Genomic DNA, 18,240 nt, shown 5'->3' on the forward strand with positions numbered 1-18,240 from the left:
AATGTATTGGACATCCAAATATCACTATTTAATTGAACTCATCTGTATATACATCTGCTTTATTTATATTTGTTCATTTTAACAATTTTCCCGGCATAAGATTCGCATGTGTTTTTTATTAGTTTTCGAATAACACTCGAAAAGTTATGATAAATAGTCAAAAAAAAAAGAAAGGCAGATGCCCTGACAAGTATTTTACTGAGATCCATTTTTGAAACTTGCCAAAAATTATTTTCTTAAAAATTTTAGCTTAAATGTAATAATAAAACGTAGCCTATTATTTTGAATTCAGTAAGACTTGAGGTTTAAAGGTGTACACTACTTTAATGTTCGTTGTAGAACATGCATTCTTATTTTTTTACTTACCCAGAACTCATTCTAGCCGCTTTCTATGTATTTCAAGTTCAACTCCAAAACACTTTTACACACCGCCTACACACAGTCACCAGTCGGAGGAAATCGCGTTTTTTCGATTTTGTCGTAGGCGTTGGTTTTCGCCAAACGCACGCAAGTTCTATGAAAAGATTTTGCAAACGACGCCTATGCACACAGAAACACTGAAAAATTTATGGAAATTAAAAGGAAATTATGAATATAATATCGAGAATTGTTTTGCACCGAACATCACGCGTTCTTATATAATTTGCGGCACAGACACTAGAAATCCATTTGGAAATAGTTTTTTCACATGTACATATACTATAAGTTCAGAATCGTTATGATACTTATATTTGAAAAGAGATTACTGTAGCTTATATTTAAGGGTTTTGCACTGTCTCGAAAACTAGAAAACCCTTTTTCACAAATGTTCTTTTGAGAATTTTGTAATTTGCTATTTATAAAACGCGGCACGACGCATTGCTCACTTTTGCCAGAGAAAATACTCGTATCTATATCTATATATATATCCGTATATATAGACAGCCCAGCTAGATGGTATAGATGTATATATCTATGTGTTAGTTTCTAGTTGAAAATTTCTTTATTTCGGATGGTTTTCTCGTTTGCAACGCGTTCAAGTTAGCAGCCCAAGTCGCACTGAATTCGCACACGAAATTTTCTCGGCCGAAAAGCCGAAAAGCACATTTCACATTTCGAAATATATTCTCCTTCTTTCTTGGTACATATTCTTTTCGACCATCGGTCATGTCCGTGTCTATATCGGTTTGTATGTGGTGGTACTTGCGAGCATGTGTAAAGTGCGTCTGCTTGGAAAATTCTATGAATTTTGAGTTTATTTAAAAGAAATCTAAATGTTGAGAAAGCCCGCGGACGTTTGTACTTATTGTTTTCCTCTTTCCGATCAGCCGAAACATTTCTAATGTATTTACAACAAGGCAAATGCGTAATGCAATCAGCACATTAGATATATTATTGGTACTCCTATATTTTGATCGTCAGCACATAGTATCTATAAATTTACATCGTTTTCCTTTTGTTCCATTAAAAACATCAAACCAATCGTCAACTGTATGGAATTATGAATGAAATATATAATTTTGGTATACAAATTAAAATTTTTAGAAATATTTTTGGTTACTTTATAATCTAGTAACAAAGACTGAGACTGAACAAATGTACTTATTAAATATATTGTAGGAAATTTTCTAAAAAAACAAATAGTTCTCCAATGCCTTTAATACTCAGACAATTTTTAGCTATGAGCAGCACTTGTGTTCAATTTATTAAGTGCCAAAGTAGAAAACTGCATCCTGAGAGTTATATGTACCCCATTTAAAGTGTTATCGCAGACAAAAAGAGAACAGACAAGACGTGAATGATACCATTTGGTTGTTCTAGCCCTGCCTTGTGGGCAAATGTGATGATAAATCATTATAAATCACACATGCTTGAAAAATAAATAATAGAAAAAGACCGCTAAACAAACATCCAGTGTATATGTGTAAATGTGGAATATATATGTACCCTAAACAAGGGAAAAAGAGCTATACTGGGGAATTAGCAAATCATTTATCTTTTAGGCGGCTAGACGATTTTCATATTTCGCTCTAGTATTTTACATTAACAGGTCCTCCATCATTTTGACTGGACCACCTGTCCAGGCAGAAGGAAAAACATAACAAAGTTGGCTGATGCTCTCGATTATAAATAGATCTCTATGCCTCCTTACCAATATAATGTGCGCTTACATATAAATGTATATATATACATATAAAGACAAATATCGGCTAGTACTTTTATTTATTTTTGTGCAAAATGCGCCATTAAATTGTATAAATAGATCTTTGAAAAGCGCACAGGGCGCTGAGTCAACGAGTGCCTCGAACATTAACCTCATTAGAGGATCGAGAAATAATTTTCGATTCTTGTGCGCGGAGGCTTTCCACTGTCCGGTTTTATTATGTTTATCGGGAGTGGTCTATGGCCACCAGAAACCCTGACAATGAACCGAAGAAATAAATTATTTTTCATTCAATTTAAAAGCCAATAAAGTATGCGTACGAAACGGATTTTGACAAATGCTTGAAATTTAACTTCAATTTCAATTATTCAGAAAGCATTTTTTTTTTCAAAATGTCTAGTTTTCGGGAGATGCGTTTCGATGATTTATTCAAAATTAATTCTTTAGTTTTCGATGCACAAACCGAGGTTTATAGCTTGACCTTGTTTATCAAGCATTTGCTGGAATTTTCAGGACTTACACAGATTGCTGAGGCTCCTGATAGCAGACGAATTGGCTATATATTTGGTTACCTGGCTGAGCATAATAAAGAACCATATACCCATGTGGCCTCATTGACTGTATCTGCGGAATATCGACGCATTGGTCTGGCCACCGCATTAATGGACTGCTTTTTTCTGAAGTCCGATCACAAAGGATCTTCTTTTGTCAACCTCTTTATGCGAGCCGGCAATGAGGCTGCCCATCGACTGTACTGTTCCTTGGGCTATGCTCATTGCAAAACTTTAATCGACTACTACGCGGATCGCCCGGAACCAGAGAATGCCTACGAGATGATAAAGTACATACCCCGCTCCATGGAGGTTTAATACGAAGAACTTCCGCGGTGCCAACACCATGTGTTTTCAGTATAGATTTTAGTTTCTTTCAAACTAAACAGCTAATTAAAGAAATTCAATTGAGGTGAATTTTAAGGAAAGATCAGTTTCCGTTGACGCACAGAGGCTATTGGTACAGAGCTATTGGTACGAAATTAGACAAAATATTTAATAGGGCGAACCTCAGTAGTATGAAAAAGCGATTAGGGCCACTTATTACTCATACGTAGTGTTGCCATTTTACTTTGGCTTTTGCAAAAAAAGGTTAGAGCTCTCATAACGAAATTATTAAGAAATAAATTAATATGCATGCAATTATAAATTGGTATTTAAAGTCTATCAAAAACTTTAGCCTCAAGAGAGCTACCATTTGTAACGTTCCCTTAACTAAGGTCCACCCTAATGTTCACAGTGCATATATTTTCCGCCAAACGCATTGATGTTCGTCTCCTTTGCCAAACAAATCCAATTGCAAATTTCCGTTTCGAGATGGTCAAGGCTTTCGTTGTTGTCTTTTTTATTAGCTACATTTTTCAAAGCAAACAAATTAGAATATATATATAAATATAAAGTGTAGTCTGGTCGGGGCATGTGTCTAAAGCACACGCGCAATGATTTTCACAATTTGGCATTTTGCGCAACTTGAAACGCAGAGCATTTGAAAATTCTGGTTCAATGTTGTCATATAAACAAATCTTGTTTCCATATGCTTTCTGACATCAATTTTCTAGTTTTCATTTTTTATTTTGAGCGACTTGCTCAAACTTTTAGTTGAATTTCGCTGGCCGAGTGCAATGAACTTTTTCTGGGTGTTTCCTAAATGGCATAATTTATATTTTTTTTCTGGCAAACGAATAAAACATGTGGTTTTATGGATTAAAGAGTAGATATTGACTAGCAATGTGATTGGATATTATATATTTATAAATCGAGCCCTTTGTCACTGCCACCTATCAAAAAAGTCCCAATAAATAGTGCTCTAACATAATTCCAAAGCTATAGAGCTTGTTGACCAAAATTCCCTCCAATGATTTTTTGTCCACATCGCGGTTTAGGGGCAGCCTCATATTATAACCATGATCGTTGACGTAGAAATGTGGCATCCAGCGATACTTTACGTATCCCAAGGAGTTATAGAGCCTGATGGCGTTTTCATTCTTCTCCCGCACAAATAAATCAATATACCAGTCCCCTTTACGATCCATTATATCCCTAAGAGTAGTCAATAGACGAGTAGCCAGTCCCAGTTTTCGGTAATCCTGAGCAACAGCTAGAGCGGAGATGTGCCCATTATTCCAACTTATGTTCCTTCCATCACCATTGTTGCCTTTGGCATCCACTATACGTGTTCCCAAAATGAAACCAATCAGACGATCGTCAGGCGCATCAATCGCAAGAACCAGTTCCGGATATTCCAAGATTTTTGGTAGAAAAAATGGCAGAGAATAAACTTCCACCAAAGGATCCAACACAATGTGATTAAACTTAAACAGATCTTTGAGAACAAAAGCTCGTGGGGAAGTCATTACTTGATTTGAATTTAGCTTGGGAGCAGATTTTAAATCGCCAACTTGAGTTAATGTTTAATACTATTGTTGTGTTTTTGTTTTTTAAAAATATAAGATTGGTAAAAAATGCCCATTTAATATTTAAAATACTCCCCCAAATGAATGGCAACCAAAAACTAAAAAAAGTTTCTTGTTAATAAAGGCATACTTTTAGGCATTCGAAAAAGTATCAATCGATAATGGTTTTGTCATTTTATTAAATCGTTCGCTCTTATATTGCTGCATATCACGTCTTAGACTAATCGGAATCCTATGTTTACTTGATATTCTTGTAGATCCAGGGCAGCAGCGAAGTGACACGAGTATACACGCCAGGATATTGACCCTTGCCGCAGCCAATGCCCCAGGATACGATTCCCACCTGAGTGTAGCGTCCGCCTTCGTTGATGATCATGGGGCCACCAGAATCGCCCTATAGATGAAACCAAAATCATATAAGTGTTATATCAATTTAAATATATTCAAGGCGGTATAGCTTACACTGCAGGAATCCTTGGCCGCCTGACCAGCGCAGATCATGGACTCAATGATGCCGCCTGGCGCTGCTCGTCCGTATTTCCTGGCACACTCGGCATTCGCCCAGATGGGAATGTCCACCTTCTGCAGAATGGAGGGCTGGGGTCCGTTCTCCCGCAGACTGCCCCATCCGGCCACGGTGGCCACCTGACCACTATACGAGCGGGATTGCTGCGCCGGCGAGGTGGGCAGGCAAATGGGCTGGATCTCCCGGGTGAAGGGGACCGCCTCACTCAGCGTGAGTACGGCTACGTCGTTGTGCTAGACAAAAATTTGTAAATTACACAGCTTTGTTAAGAATTTTATATCTGGAAGAGCCCTTAATTCAATATTTCCAGATATACCATCAACACAAATAAAATCCATAGTGATTTTATAACTTTAAATTCAAGGTGAATGTAAAATGTAAATGTAAAAAAAATTGTACAGATCCTCAAATGTAAAACGTATTTAAAATTTGTTTAAATCCATTTATAAAAAATACAAATTTAATATCTTTGAATTATAGTACGTCTTCTTGGTAATTTAATACTATTGAGTGTATAAAAGTTTATGAGTATATAAAAACAAATGTTAACCAGAGAAAAAAATGTAACAGGTTAAGATACCTAAAAGTTTTGTTAATTTTTTAAAACATTTATAATAATATGTTTTCTTTAAAATAAATAACTATTAAATAGAATAGAAAATCCCTTATAGGCTACTTCAATATTGGTATTTCTTGAACCTAATAAACCTTAAGTTTACTTACCAATGTGCTAAATTCGAATCCTTTGTGACGCACCAGTCGCTTAATCCTGCGCGAGACATGTTGGACCTCAAAATCAGTGCCTATATTGTAGTCACCCAGATGGGCAGTCAAGGCCGCCACGTCCCAGGAGGTCATGCTGGAATTAAAAATTAAAAAAATATTAAAATAAAACAATGTAGAGTAGTTTCACCCATTTTACCGTGCCACACAATGAGCTGCGGTCAGGATGTGACTGTTGGTAATGAGACTGCCGCCGCAGAATTGTTTGCCCGACTTGAAAAGCACTGCTATCCAGGGAAACTCATGCGGACTGGCATTGATGCCCCCGACAATCCGCTCCTGGTCGGGCGTCACGGGATTCTTGTTGCCGCACTGCAGCGGAAGTCCTTCGGGACTGCTTCCGCTCGAGGGACGCCTCGTGGTGGTCGTGGTGGTTGTGGTAGCCGTGGGATAACTAGGATAACTGGGACGTCTGGTGGTGGTGGGCGGTCTGCTAATAATAGTGGGTCTCAGAGTGGTGCGCTTTGTACTGGGCACACCACCTGCGGTGGGATGCGTGGGATAATGGTGATTCGGCGGATGGGTGGGTAGCGGTGGTGGCCAGCCGCCAGTTGTGGGTGGATGTGTGGGCAGAGCCGGTGGCCACTGGGCCACTCCACCAGCAAAGGAGCCAAATGGCCACTGGTAGGGGTTAATGGTAGAGGCTGGCTGGGCGGGAATAGGTTGCTCCATCGGTTGCTCCATCGGCTGCTCCATCGGTTGCTCCATCGGCTGTTCCATCGGTTCCTCTTCGGGTTGGGACTCCACTTCTGGAGCATGACCCTCGATAGTGTTGACATCCTGAAAATCGGGCATGTCCTCCACACTGTTCACATTATCAATGGGGTCCTCCGGTCGGGGACCTTCCATTAGGACTTCCTCCTCTTCAGGATTCACATCCACCCTATCCTCCTCATCAGCTGCCATCGAAGGCTTCTCCGTTGTTGTTGTTGTTGTTGGTGTTGTGCCCGGCAGTGGAAACACTCCAAAAGTATTGGCATCAATGTCCGTACAGCAAATTCCATTATTCACTCTGCCCAGCAGATCGAAAAAGTTGCACATATTGCCATTTAGGCCAAGACCATTTTGTGGCCATTGGCGCAGGGTGATGATGGAAAGCTGGCGGGCCAGCCTGTAATACTGCCGACAACCATCGATGCGGACACACACTCCCGGCTGGCCACGAGATGTGAGGCACTTGGACCCCTCGCCAGGACCCCAGCCACCTGGTATTCCAGAGCCACCAAATCCTCCCTGCCACAGCAAAATACTCGGATCGAAGAAGAACTGACGTCGCTGGCGGCTCAGATTTGGCGGAGAAGAATCTACGGATTATTACAGAAATGTTGTGTCTTAAATAGCAATAAATTATTTGTAATAATTAATTAACTAAATGTTGATCGAAATAAAAACATTATATATTATTATATTATATACCCTCAAATATTTATATTATATACAATAAAATATTCGAGTGGTTCACAAGTTCAAGAAAAAAAATAAACAAGTATGATTTATTACAGACATATATTTCTTACAGGGGCTTAATCGAAATTATCCACCTTAAAAAAAAAAAAAAAACAAAATTGAAGTTTTAAAAACATATAATTAAATGAATAAAAGAAATATAAGTTTAAAAAAATGAATTATCAAATTATGGACAACAGATAAAAAGTGTAAATCTGTATGGCACTCTGGAGAACCACACTTAAGATCAGAGTTTGTTGACCTCTGGAAAGATTTGAGCTACATACGCAATGGTCTAGCCAAAACTGTGGTACTTTACAACCCATTTTTTTTGGCAATCTGTTGCGCTATTGACAAAGCACCCAAATAACAAAGAAGAACAAAAATGAGCGGAGAAAAGACCAAGCCAATATTTGCCTAACATTCGTTCACGTTTCGAGTTTCGGGTCCACGCTTCTCCGCCAGTCGAGAGTGATTACTCAATATTTTGACATATTTCGTTGCCCAGAATATTGACAATAAACTTAAGCCTTTTCCACACGGAATGACAATTGCTGTGCCATTTCGGAGATGCTGGACTGCGACTTGCCCCCCACTGCGGCAACTTTCTACTGTCAATTGTCATATATTTGTCATGTCCGTTGGCAGCTTCTTAAAATTGGTCTAGGCTTTTGTTTAGTTCTCCTTTGATTTGGTTTTGTTATTTTTGTTTTGTTTTGTGTGTGCTGTGTGACGGTTGTTGTTGCTATTTAGCATGAACTTGCCATATTTTTAATTTATTACGAATGTTTTGGTCTGCTTTTGGCCCACATATACAGTTGAATCGTTCGGCAGCGCATAAAATTTGACTAAATAAGCCATTTCGCCGTTTATCTTGGACTTTTATTCTTAACGAGCCATTTGCTTTTGTGGCGATTAATTTTTAACGAGCTTATTGACAGCCTGAAACTTTAATGCCTTCGCTAAGGTGTAAGTTTTATTGATTCTAAATCGAGTATTAAAGTGATTTTTCAGAGGAAGCGCTGCGAAGACTCACAAATCTGCACGTGGCTTTTGCTTCACTGACACAACTCGTAATGAAGAATACGTTCAGGGCGTGCTACGAATCGGTAATGAATATGCATATTTTTGGCTTCAATTTTCATTTTACAAAGTAACGCGTACACCCAGCGAAAAAATGTTAATCCACTTGTGAGTCACTCTGCCTTCAATTGTTAGCCGAAATTTATGTTATCCCAAAAGAAAGTCATCGAAGTATTACTCATTTGCCCCAAATAATGTCTTAAATTGGTGCTTTAATGTTTATGGCTTATTGGGCATCACTTTGATTCTTTTTAAATTGTTATGACAAGCTGTCAGCCGAAAATCAGCGCAACAAATTTACTTTGATTGATCGATGGAATTTGTTACACTTGACAACTTAAAAGAATACAAATTGTATAATATTTTATTGCAAAACTAAACAAAATTGCAAATAAAATATATTATTATAGTTTGTTGCCTTGGCTAAAATAAATATATCTTTTTTTCTTGGAAGTTCTTATTACTCTAAGGGTCCCATGCCAAGATGCAACTGGTTTTCTCTGCTCAGAGCAAACACTTGATGCTAAAGATTCGCAAAGCATTTATTAAGAATCAGGGGCAAGTTACAAGTTCAAGGTCTGCAAGACCGTTACAACCTGAATGCTACTGAAAACCGGAATTCCAACGCAGGATCACAAAAAACTCAAGTAGGTAGGAGGTCTACTTTATGGCACCTCTTAAACTTTATATGACCAACAGCCATATAAATGATATTTACCGCGATTCCGATTGCAAACGTTGTTAACAGCGATCGAGCAAAGTGGACAAAATGCTAATAAAAATTAATTTTTAATGAATATCGCTGGTTAAATCTGTGAAAGGTGTCGGCTTATTGTTTTATATATGGTGTATGTTTATGGGCCAATCTGCGAGGCATCCCAAATTAATAGGCTTATGTCGTCGGCCCGAAAAGACATCACCATCGGTCACGCCTCTCCATCAAAAGTGCTGTCTAATTGTTTGGCCATAAATAAGAGAGAATAGATTGGCGGGGACTTTGACAGGCGACAGAACACGATCGACAAGCGATGAAGTTGATCTGAAAATTCACGCCTACAAGAGTTCTCGATTTGATATGCGCTAGAACGCTTTCTATATCTGGCCTAAAGGGCCGGGCCTAACAACAAGCCATCGCATTCGGAACTATAAGGTAAACAATGTTGAGAACACTCGCAGAACCGAAATTCGCATTTCCCCTCTAATCCTATAAACAATTTATAGATTTGTGAAGGTCAAACAAGTAATGCTCGGTGCGTGCCATGCATAAATTCTACTGTCGAATCAGAAAAATGTTACTTCGATGTCGTTGAACTTAAATTTATAATAGTGACGTATATAGAAGACGAGCTATTGATAATGCATATATCTATTATTCAGACGTATTTTTTTCTAGACTTTAAGCTAATTTGTTTGTTGTGGTATTTAAAGTCTATCATGTATATGTTCTTAAGAAATTTTCTAATAAAAAAGTTTTAAGTCGCTTATTTAATGTTATTTTCTTTAACAAACAAAACATGTATTCATTTTGTGATAAAATCTAAATATTATTTCATAAACTTTCTAATTTGTTTTTATAATGCTCCTAACCTTTTAGTGTTTTTTAACGTTACTAAAATTGTTTTTAAATATTTACAAATTATAATGATTACATAAAAATATTCTTAGGTGAACTATATTTACATCTAAATATTTAAAAAGTTTGTGTCCTAAGTCTTTCGAACCGAATTTAATCAGACATATTTTTTTCACAAAGCTGCCTGAATCCAATAAATTAACTTACCCTCCGCAGCTCCACCAATGTTTTCCTCAGCAGTGGCATTCGTCTTAAAAAATCCTGCCTGGGGTGCCGCATTTAGTTCACCATTTTGCCACACAGGAACTGGAGCTTGTGGCACTCCCGAAACGGATGGCAGATCTACTCCAGAGATTATTTTAAAATGCAGCAAATGCACACAAAGTAATAAAACTGGCAAAAATGCAAACATTTTTGACTTTTGTTGCTTTCGCTGCGGTTATATCTTCCCAATTTGTTTTCGTTTTGAACGGGGCAGACCGACCATATATAAATTGGCTGCTATACACGAATCGCGGATTAATATATCGAATATATCTTTGAATGCCAGGCACGTTGCCCCGATGGCATTCACCTGACCACTACGACTACGAACGCGAAGAGGCGAAGTTCTCGGACTTGGACTTGCTCTGGATCTCAGTGCTCGATACTCGATTCTCGGGACTCGATTCTTGATTGTTTGCGTTAGACGGACAGGACCGTCTGTTGGGCTGGGAGGTCCGATCGCTTCTGAGCCAACAGAGGTTCTGGGCTTTGGTTAACAGCTCCGTTGCCAAACGACGACGGCTAAGACGGCAGCAGAGCCGGCGACAGCGACGCCGGCAGCAATGTTGTTTCGGTCGGAGCAGCCGAAATGTCAATTATGAACGCGTTTCGTACGCTGGATCACTTTTGGCCAACATATTGGGCCGCCTTCTAATGCACACGCGATGCTGGCCGCTATTAAACTAGTTCCAGCAACGCCTCCGTTCCGTTTGCCCACCAGGCAGCCAGCAGGCATAGAGTCTTCCTCCAATTCCAACCCGAATCCGATCCGGAACACGCACCAACTCAGACTGAACAGGGCGGGCTACTCTACTCTATTCCACAGCAGCCGCCGGGAAGTTGTGCGACTACTAATAAAAGAAAAATCAAACTGCGGTTGCATCTTCTCATTGGCTATTATTATGCACTTAAAAAAAATTAAGGAAACAAAATTTGGAAATGAATGAATGAATAAAAACTCCATTTGGTAATGGCATGGTAAATAAAGGGACAAATTTAAACGGTATATTAAATATTTATATACAAGTCATATGAAAAGGATATAATTATTATTTTTTTAATCATTTATTACTGGTTGTAATATTGTTACTTTTTAAGATCGATTAAATAGTGTAATTATGTTGAACTCTATAAAATAATGATATTACTTAAATAAACAAACTCTTGTAAAAAACATTACCAGTAAGATTTTATTTAAATATAAATTTAAAACCATCTTTTACCATATTTACAACTTTTTATTAACTTATAATGCCCATAATATTTTTCTTAACTTTTATTTTTCACTGTTCAACCAGATAGAATTTCCATTTAAATTCCATGGAGCACATTGCATTTGATACTTCATTTTCCACTTGGCCAGTTGAAGTAGACCCGTTTGAATTCTCCATCTGATGTAAGTGTTTTTACCAAATAATATGCAAAACTTACTACGTCTGGTCGGGCCAGTTCGAGCAATGAACTGGTGACAGGAACAAAGCACCTCTTGACTCAGGATTCAATTAAAATGGACATTAATCAGGGCTCTGTTCCAATCGCATTATCCACGCTGAGATCAGGCGGCGCCCTGGGTGTTAGAAATATCACAAATTAAGTCAATTGTTTCCTGAGAATCGGTCAGATCATTTCAATAAAGGCACTCGATTCGTTGATCGATGGAAAGTTAAGTGTCACGGCCTGGACCTTTTCGCGGGATAATTGTATTTCAATATTTTGCCAACTAATTGTCTGTAATTGGGAGCCTTGGGGCACATTGGCCCCTTTGATTGATCGACAAGTGGGAGTGTTGAATATTATTCTTGAAAAGCATTTCAATGGCGTTGGTATCGATCGAGTTTGCAGTTCTCAGCATCTTCAAGCTCATTCAGTTTGGGAGTCAATTGGATGTTCTGACAAGGGAACTTCGCCCACTCAGTGTTAAGTTAACCACTTGAAATTTGGAACCGTTGAAATATTTATTTATAGGACAATTAGCTGCTTTTATTTCTTTCTGGCTATTCATTCACATAATTTAAGTCTATTTCAACGTAGGACATTGACTGCCAACTTACGTTTTATGCATTGTAAAAATAATTTATTTATAAGTTTCATAAGTTTTAATATTTACCTTAATAGTGCCACCAACTTTAAATGTTTTTAGTCATTTGTATTGGGGAATAAAAATCTTCATGCCCAGACCGAATCTAAAAATACATTTATTTTACCTGGCAAATGTATTTTGTAGAATGCGGTAATCTAAAAGAAAGCATACTTTTAGGATGCATTATTAAAAAAATATAAATTCGAAATAATTAAACTGCGGAAACACTTTTTGAAAAAAACATTTATTTTGAAATTTTCACACGTTTCAATTTTTTGTTCAGATTGGATGACATAAATAAATACAAATTGGTTATGTTGAAAATCACTCCGAATGGTTGCCAAATCGTTTGTGCATAGAAAATTATTTGGAGACAGCGCTTAAGATATATTTGTAATTGTACACATTAGGTTAAAACTAACTAGGAGCTAAGTTTTTCTTGAGGATAGATTAAGTGCATCATTCAACCAGGAACTTTTCGATGGGAACCTTGGCGAAGAACTCGTTGATGTGGGCAATCAAAATGGGAGCCCACTGTTCGCGGGTGGCGGGAATTCCAACGCGAGTGATTTCGGGGAGGTTCTCATTGACCAAATTGAGAATCATGGCATCTAGAGTCGAAAGTCTGTCAGAAATGCAAAAAAATAAGAAGGGGAATAGTTAACTTACTCAGGTTGCGATCGGAGAAGATGCCATTGGCCACCACCTTGGCATCGCCGATATTGACATTGGCATTCAGGCGATGTAAACTGAGACGCTTCTGACCACTGGGCAGCTGTTCAATGTGGCCGTCGGTCAGAATGGTGGCCTTGATGTTGTCTGGGGAATGTAAAAGTGTCAGGCAACTGGTGCACTATTCGGAGCACGCTGCCACTCACCTATGGTGATGTTGAACGGTCCCTTGGGCACCAGACGCAGTCCGCCGAACTTTACGTCCGCCTTGAAGTGTCCACCTGCTTTCAGTTGCGGCAACTCAACGCCCAACTTAATTATAAAGCCAGTGTCCGTGAAATTGGCAGCCACACTGTTGACCTGCAACTGGCTGATCCCGTAGATCTCCATGTTCTTGATCAGCAGTCCTCCCTGGATGCCATCGTTGGTGTACCGGAAGATGCCCCGCTTGTAGAAGTATGGGTCAATTGAGTCCATGTTGAACTCCGGCACTCCCTGGTATCTCAACTTGGGCGCAAATGTTTGAATCAAGCCGCGCACGCATTCGTTCAACTCCGGCGAGCTGAGACTACAGGGTGTCACCTCATTCGAGCCACCAGACAAGACGGCTGGCGGTGGTGCAACTGCAAGGCGAAAGTTATGGGAGATTAGTTCACAGCTCAGTTAAGTCATGGTTAACCTCAGTTGTAAGGTTCATCGAGGCATGGCATAGCATAGCGTCTGACCAAGGCAGATTATAACTATTATAACTATATTTATTTCATTTTTCGGTATTGTGCCAGCCAACCGGGCATGACAAAGTTCACGTGTCCCTGTCACCACCTGTCTTCTGTCACATGCGAATGGGGTTTGTGTCAGGGTGATGCCTGACTAGGTCTTGGGCAGTTGTCTTCACGAATTAGGAAACGTATTTAAAGCCTAATAGATTCTACAAGCTAACGTACTTAAAATGTATTTATTTCTCACCAGAAACTTTTTTGTAATATATGAAACAAATAATTTACATATTTACTGATTTTTAATTTATTTGAGCTTGGTTGCCTCAAATTTGATTTGGAAGATTTAAGTTTATTTTATTACAAAGAAGCAATGCAATTAAAAAAAAAAACAATTCAAATCGATTAAAATATTTAGGCACTGGACAGCTATCTATAAAAAGGTGTACCTTTGCATATACGTTTATTTCTGTTAAAAAAAAGTGTTGCCTATTCCCTTTTCTGAATTTGCCAATTCTTTGTTTTAAACAGCAATTCTTAGAAACGAAGTCAATAGAGCCATTGAATACTAATTAAAAGCAAATACAAAAATAAAATTTTTCGTTATTGTTTGGTCTTTAGTCTTTTTATACAAATTTTTCACTAACCAAAGTAATTCTACAATATTAAACTTAGGAACTTTTTTCTCATTAAAAACTTGGTACTAAAAAATAATTTTATTTAAAATGATATTAAGTCTCGCCACTAAATGTTTTTATCTTCGCCTTCTGATGACGAGCGAAAAGCAATTATTTAAATGTTCCTTGGCAAGACAATCCAAAATTTAAAAGATATAAAAACGATTGTAATTAAGCTTTTGAAGAATGAGACAAACTTTGGTTAATTCAGAGGCGAATTAGGCACGTGAACAGCGCCTATTAAGTAATTTGGCTTGAGTGCCCAAATTTGTTTCCCACTGTTTTGTTTTGCATTTTTCACTTTGTTTCGCCCGACAAGTTCAATGTCAAAGGTGAGCCGAACCGCATGTTATAATGGCATGAAGCAAATCAGCGCTCGAAATGTCAAAACTGAGAGGTGACAGAAAAGGGTTGGTGTCGAAGTGAAGTTCGTTGCCTAAGTCCTTCGTTTGCACAAGCGCATGTAAATAAGTTTGCTGCCCGTCATGTGTTTAGTACTTGTTGCTGACGGTTTTCTTTGCGCAATAAGAGGCAAGTTACAATTGCAGCTTTTAGTTTGGCACAAGCCCAGCAGCGCCGCTTACGCATTGATGTAGGTCAGTTTTTCAGCTTCAGCTTCGGCTTCAGCTTTTCGCTTCATGTCAGCAGCTTGGCAGTAGTAGTCTTGGTAGTTTGGGTAGTCTTGTTGTCTTGGTAGCGACAGCAGCCGGTTTCGGATCGGATTTAAGCCTCGTTGTTGGCTTTGTTGACGCTGAACTCTTTTCGCAAGAGCACAAACAACACACCGATAAATAAAGCACGCACACTGGCCAACACCTCGTGCTCGATTATATTAATGTAATTGGCAATATTTCAAAGTCTGCATTATCTCGTGTTTATTCTGCATTTATTACTCTCCGCCTCGACTTGCGTCACAATTTCTATTTGCCCAGAGTTTTGCGCCTCGGCGCTGCTTTATAACTTTTACCCAAAAGCAGGTGTAAGTGTGTCAAGTTCAAGTGGCACAGGCGATGACTTGCTTGTCGCTTTTTTTTTACATATTCCACTTGCCATTTCAAAAGCGTTAAAAAACCAAATAAATAAAAAGATTTTACTGCAAATCCACTTGCTAATTTCTATTGCAATTTAATTTTCTATAGCTCGGCGGACTTGGCTCTTAGCAAATCTCATTAAAAAGTACTCTTTTACGATTGCAGTTTCTCAGTATTTTTCCCAATTTTGTTTGTTTCTGAAGGTTACAGGCCTATAAAAGCGGTGTTAAGTGTATGCATAATACACGTAAACATGTTCAAGAAGCTTACAATGAGTAATCTGGGCGGATTGGCATGGAAGGCACTGCGGACAAGGCCTGTGCTGAATTTAAACGAAAAAATCAAATTGTTGGTAAAGAGTATAGAGAAAATGAGTATGATTGAAAACAGGAAGTTAGCAGTTTGTGACGAATAAGTGAATAACGTAGTTTGCAGATAAAATTTCCGAGACAAACAACATTAAAACATATTATTTGAATATTTTATGACTTTTATTTTCTGGAGGGAACTAAAGTTTCAATAACAACATATACATTTAATGTTCTTTTTGTTAGTATTTTGTGTTTGCTCATTTATATTTTTTCTGTACCTACTTAATAAATATAAAAAAAGCCCTAAGAACCAAAACAAAACATTTATCTAAATTAAGTTGTACATTAGGAAATACTAGAATTAATGAACAATTCAACAAATAAAAAAATTAAGTTGAGTTACATATGCCTTTTTGATAAAATAAATATAAAAATAATATTTAATTTCAGTCACATATGCATTTTTTGTTTGAATGGCACACGCTGCTGAATTTTCGCTTGACACAACTTGGCAAACAAAAGACTTAGACAACGAACTTTTTATCTTGTGCTGCTCGAGTCACGTCTATTTACTTTTGAGGGCGTGGGCTGGGAGTGACATTTGGTTTGAATATCAAGTTCTTGTCTTGGTTGCATAAGCCACCTTACCTGCATCTGCATCGCCGAAATCGATTGACCCTGCGGGCAAAGCCAGCTCGCTGGCGGAAAAGCTGGCAGGCTCCGCTACGACATACTCCTCGCCCGGATTGGAATTCGGATTGGGGTTGGGATTGGGATCGCTGCTGAACACACTGGGTGCGGAGGCTGGCAGCGTGGCCGCATAGCCACTTCCGAGTGCCAAGGCGGCCAAAATGGTTAGCGAGATGCAAAGCAATTGCATTTTCGGGACTGGCTTTTTTGGATTTCCTCTGCACAATGGGCCGATGCCGATGTCGATGCCGATGCCGATGCAAACTCGTTTCAATTGAATTGACTGGACTTTTTCTATTGACTATTTTCGTGTGACTCGATTTAACGAACGAATACAGTCCAGACGGTAATTTGGTTGTCTCCGTTTTTTTCTTTTTTATTTGCGTAATTTTTTGCAAACCGGCTTCACTTTTATTTCTTCACGAGCGCTTTTTTTACAGTTTGCTTTTTTGTTGGCTTTTCGGTTTTCTCGGTTAACTGCAATTGTTGCTGCAATTGCTGCACACACGGACACAGATATGCACACAACCTCAGCCAGCTAATTGCCAAACTTATCCGCAAAAAAAGTGGACAAACGAATTTTTTGGGTTGACGCCGCGATGCTAGCAAATCTTGAAATGAGCGCTGCATAAAACTCACGTTTATTTATAGTTTTCGAGCTGTCCGATTTTTGAGCTCGTTCAAAAGTTTTTCCATGCGGCTGCCGAAGCCCAAGCAAACAGCAACAACATATAGCTATAGACCCCAACGAAATCGCTCGTTTCGAAGGCTTTAGGCCGTCACCGAAGTTAAAGCCGAACTCGAAAGCTCATCCGGCCAAAATTAAAAGCTTATTCAGGAGAACCACTGAACGGCAGTTTGAGAGTCACAAGTTCCAGCATATTGATATTTTAAAGGGTTATCATACAATAAATACTTAATTATTACGTCAAAAACGTTTAGACAAGAATTAGGATTACAACAAAGTTACCTTAATATATTTAAGAATAATAATAAGAATAATAATAATAATAAGAATAATGCAAAATACAAAAATTTGTATTCCATTTTATATACTCTTGGCAAATTTAATTAATTTTTCCTCACATTCTTTATTTTTTTGGTAAATTCTATAAAATTTTTCTTGTTACATTTGACAATGTTTTTGTTAGGGATATTATTAACCATGAATTCATTTGAAATACCGTCTGTATAAGTAAAATTCCTAACCCTATAATATATATGCATCCGTAGATTGTTCCCACAAATCTGTCAAACAGAGCCAACAATGAGGAAACTGTTAAAGCATTTCCCATTCCACATTCAATCCAATCCAATCCCTGTTTTCTGTCAAAGTGCAGGGCACGTTTTCAGTTTGAGACGCATTGTGGCAGTCGAAGTGAAGCCCTCCGAGTGTTCATGTAAAATGTGGGTCAGTTATAAATCTTTGCAGCTCTTTATGCCACATAAAATTATTCATGAACCTGTGACTTTGTGGGTGTACAAATCGATGTTCAAGGTTGTCTAGTACGTGACATCTTCGGAAATTTTGCTGACCATGTATGAAACCTTAGAGCAACTAACTAATGTTAGAACTTAGCATCAATTAAAATTTGTGTACGGAAACAATCTAATCAGTGTGCACAATTTTTCTCTAAAAGATATATAATTAAATAGCTAAAAATACTCAATTAATATGATGGGCTTGTCTTCGGACAAGCGACAGTCGCGTGTTTATTTGGATATTGTATCCAACGCTGCGCTACTGTTTTGCATGCCCAGCACGGAACAATCCAGTCACC

The 18,240-nt window shown here is 38.3% G+C and overlaps 4 protein-coding genes across 4 annotated transcripts; 1 reads left to right on the forward strand and 3 right to left on the reverse strand.

Annotated features, from left to right (window-relative positions):
- The first annotated feature begins 2,299 nt into the window (after positions 1–2,299).
- On the forward strand, positions 2,300–3,111 carry LOC128262120 (N-alpha-acetyltransferase 20). Its single transcript, XM_052996193.1, has one exon. The coding sequence runs from the start codon at positions 2,536–2,538 to the stop codon at positions 3,010–3,012; it is 477 nt and encodes a 158-aa protein (XP_052852153.1). The 5' UTR covers positions 2,300–2,535; the 3' UTR covers positions 3,013–3,111.
- Positions 3,112–3,569: 458 nt separating this feature from the next.
- On the reverse strand, positions 3,570–4,652 carry LOC128261993 (N-alpha-acetyltransferase 20). The gene has a single exon (XM_052995987.1). The coding sequence runs from the start codon at positions 4,545–4,547 to the stop codon at positions 3,975–3,977; it is 573 nt and encodes a 190-aa protein (XP_052851947.1). The 5' UTR covers positions 4,548–4,652; the 3' UTR covers positions 3,570–3,974.
- Positions 4,653–4,746: 94 nt separating this feature from the next.
- On the reverse strand, positions 4,747–11,052 carry LOC128261992 (serine proteinase stubble). Its single transcript, XM_052995986.1, has 5 exons — positions 10,226–11,052; positions 6,056–7,220; positions 5,857–5,992; positions 5,070–5,366; positions 4,747–5,001 (listed from the first exon to the last, which is right to left on the reverse strand). Exons 1-5 carry the CDS (start codon positions 10,428–10,430, stop codon positions 4,846–4,848), a joined length of 1,959 nt encoding a protein of 652 aa, XP_052851946.1. The 5' UTR covers positions 10,431–11,052; the 3' UTR covers positions 4,747–4,845.
- A 1,521-nt stretch (positions 11,053–12,573) lies between these two features.
- Positions 12,574–17,150, reverse strand: LOC128262385 (uncharacterized). The gene is made up of 4 exons (XM_052996592.1): positions 16,418–17,150; positions 13,241–13,657; positions 13,032–13,181; positions 12,574–12,973 (listed from the first exon to the last, which is right to left on the reverse strand). The coding sequence occupies exons 1-4, from the start codon at positions 16,647–16,649 to the stop codon at positions 12,822–12,824; spliced, it is 951 nt and encodes a 316-aa protein (XP_052852552.1). The 5' UTR covers positions 16,650–17,150; the 3' UTR covers positions 12,574–12,821.
- Positions 17,151–18,240: the final 1,090 nt, after the last annotated feature.

Source organism: Drosophila gunungcola, unplaced genomic scaffold (assembly GCF_025200985.1).
Source record: "Drosophila gunungcola strain Sukarami unplaced genomic scaffold, Dgunungcola_SK_2 000001F, whole genome shotgun sequence".
In the NCBI taxonomy this organism is placed as follows: Eukaryota; Metazoa; Arthropoda; class Insecta; order Diptera; family Drosophilidae; genus Drosophila; species Drosophila gunungcola.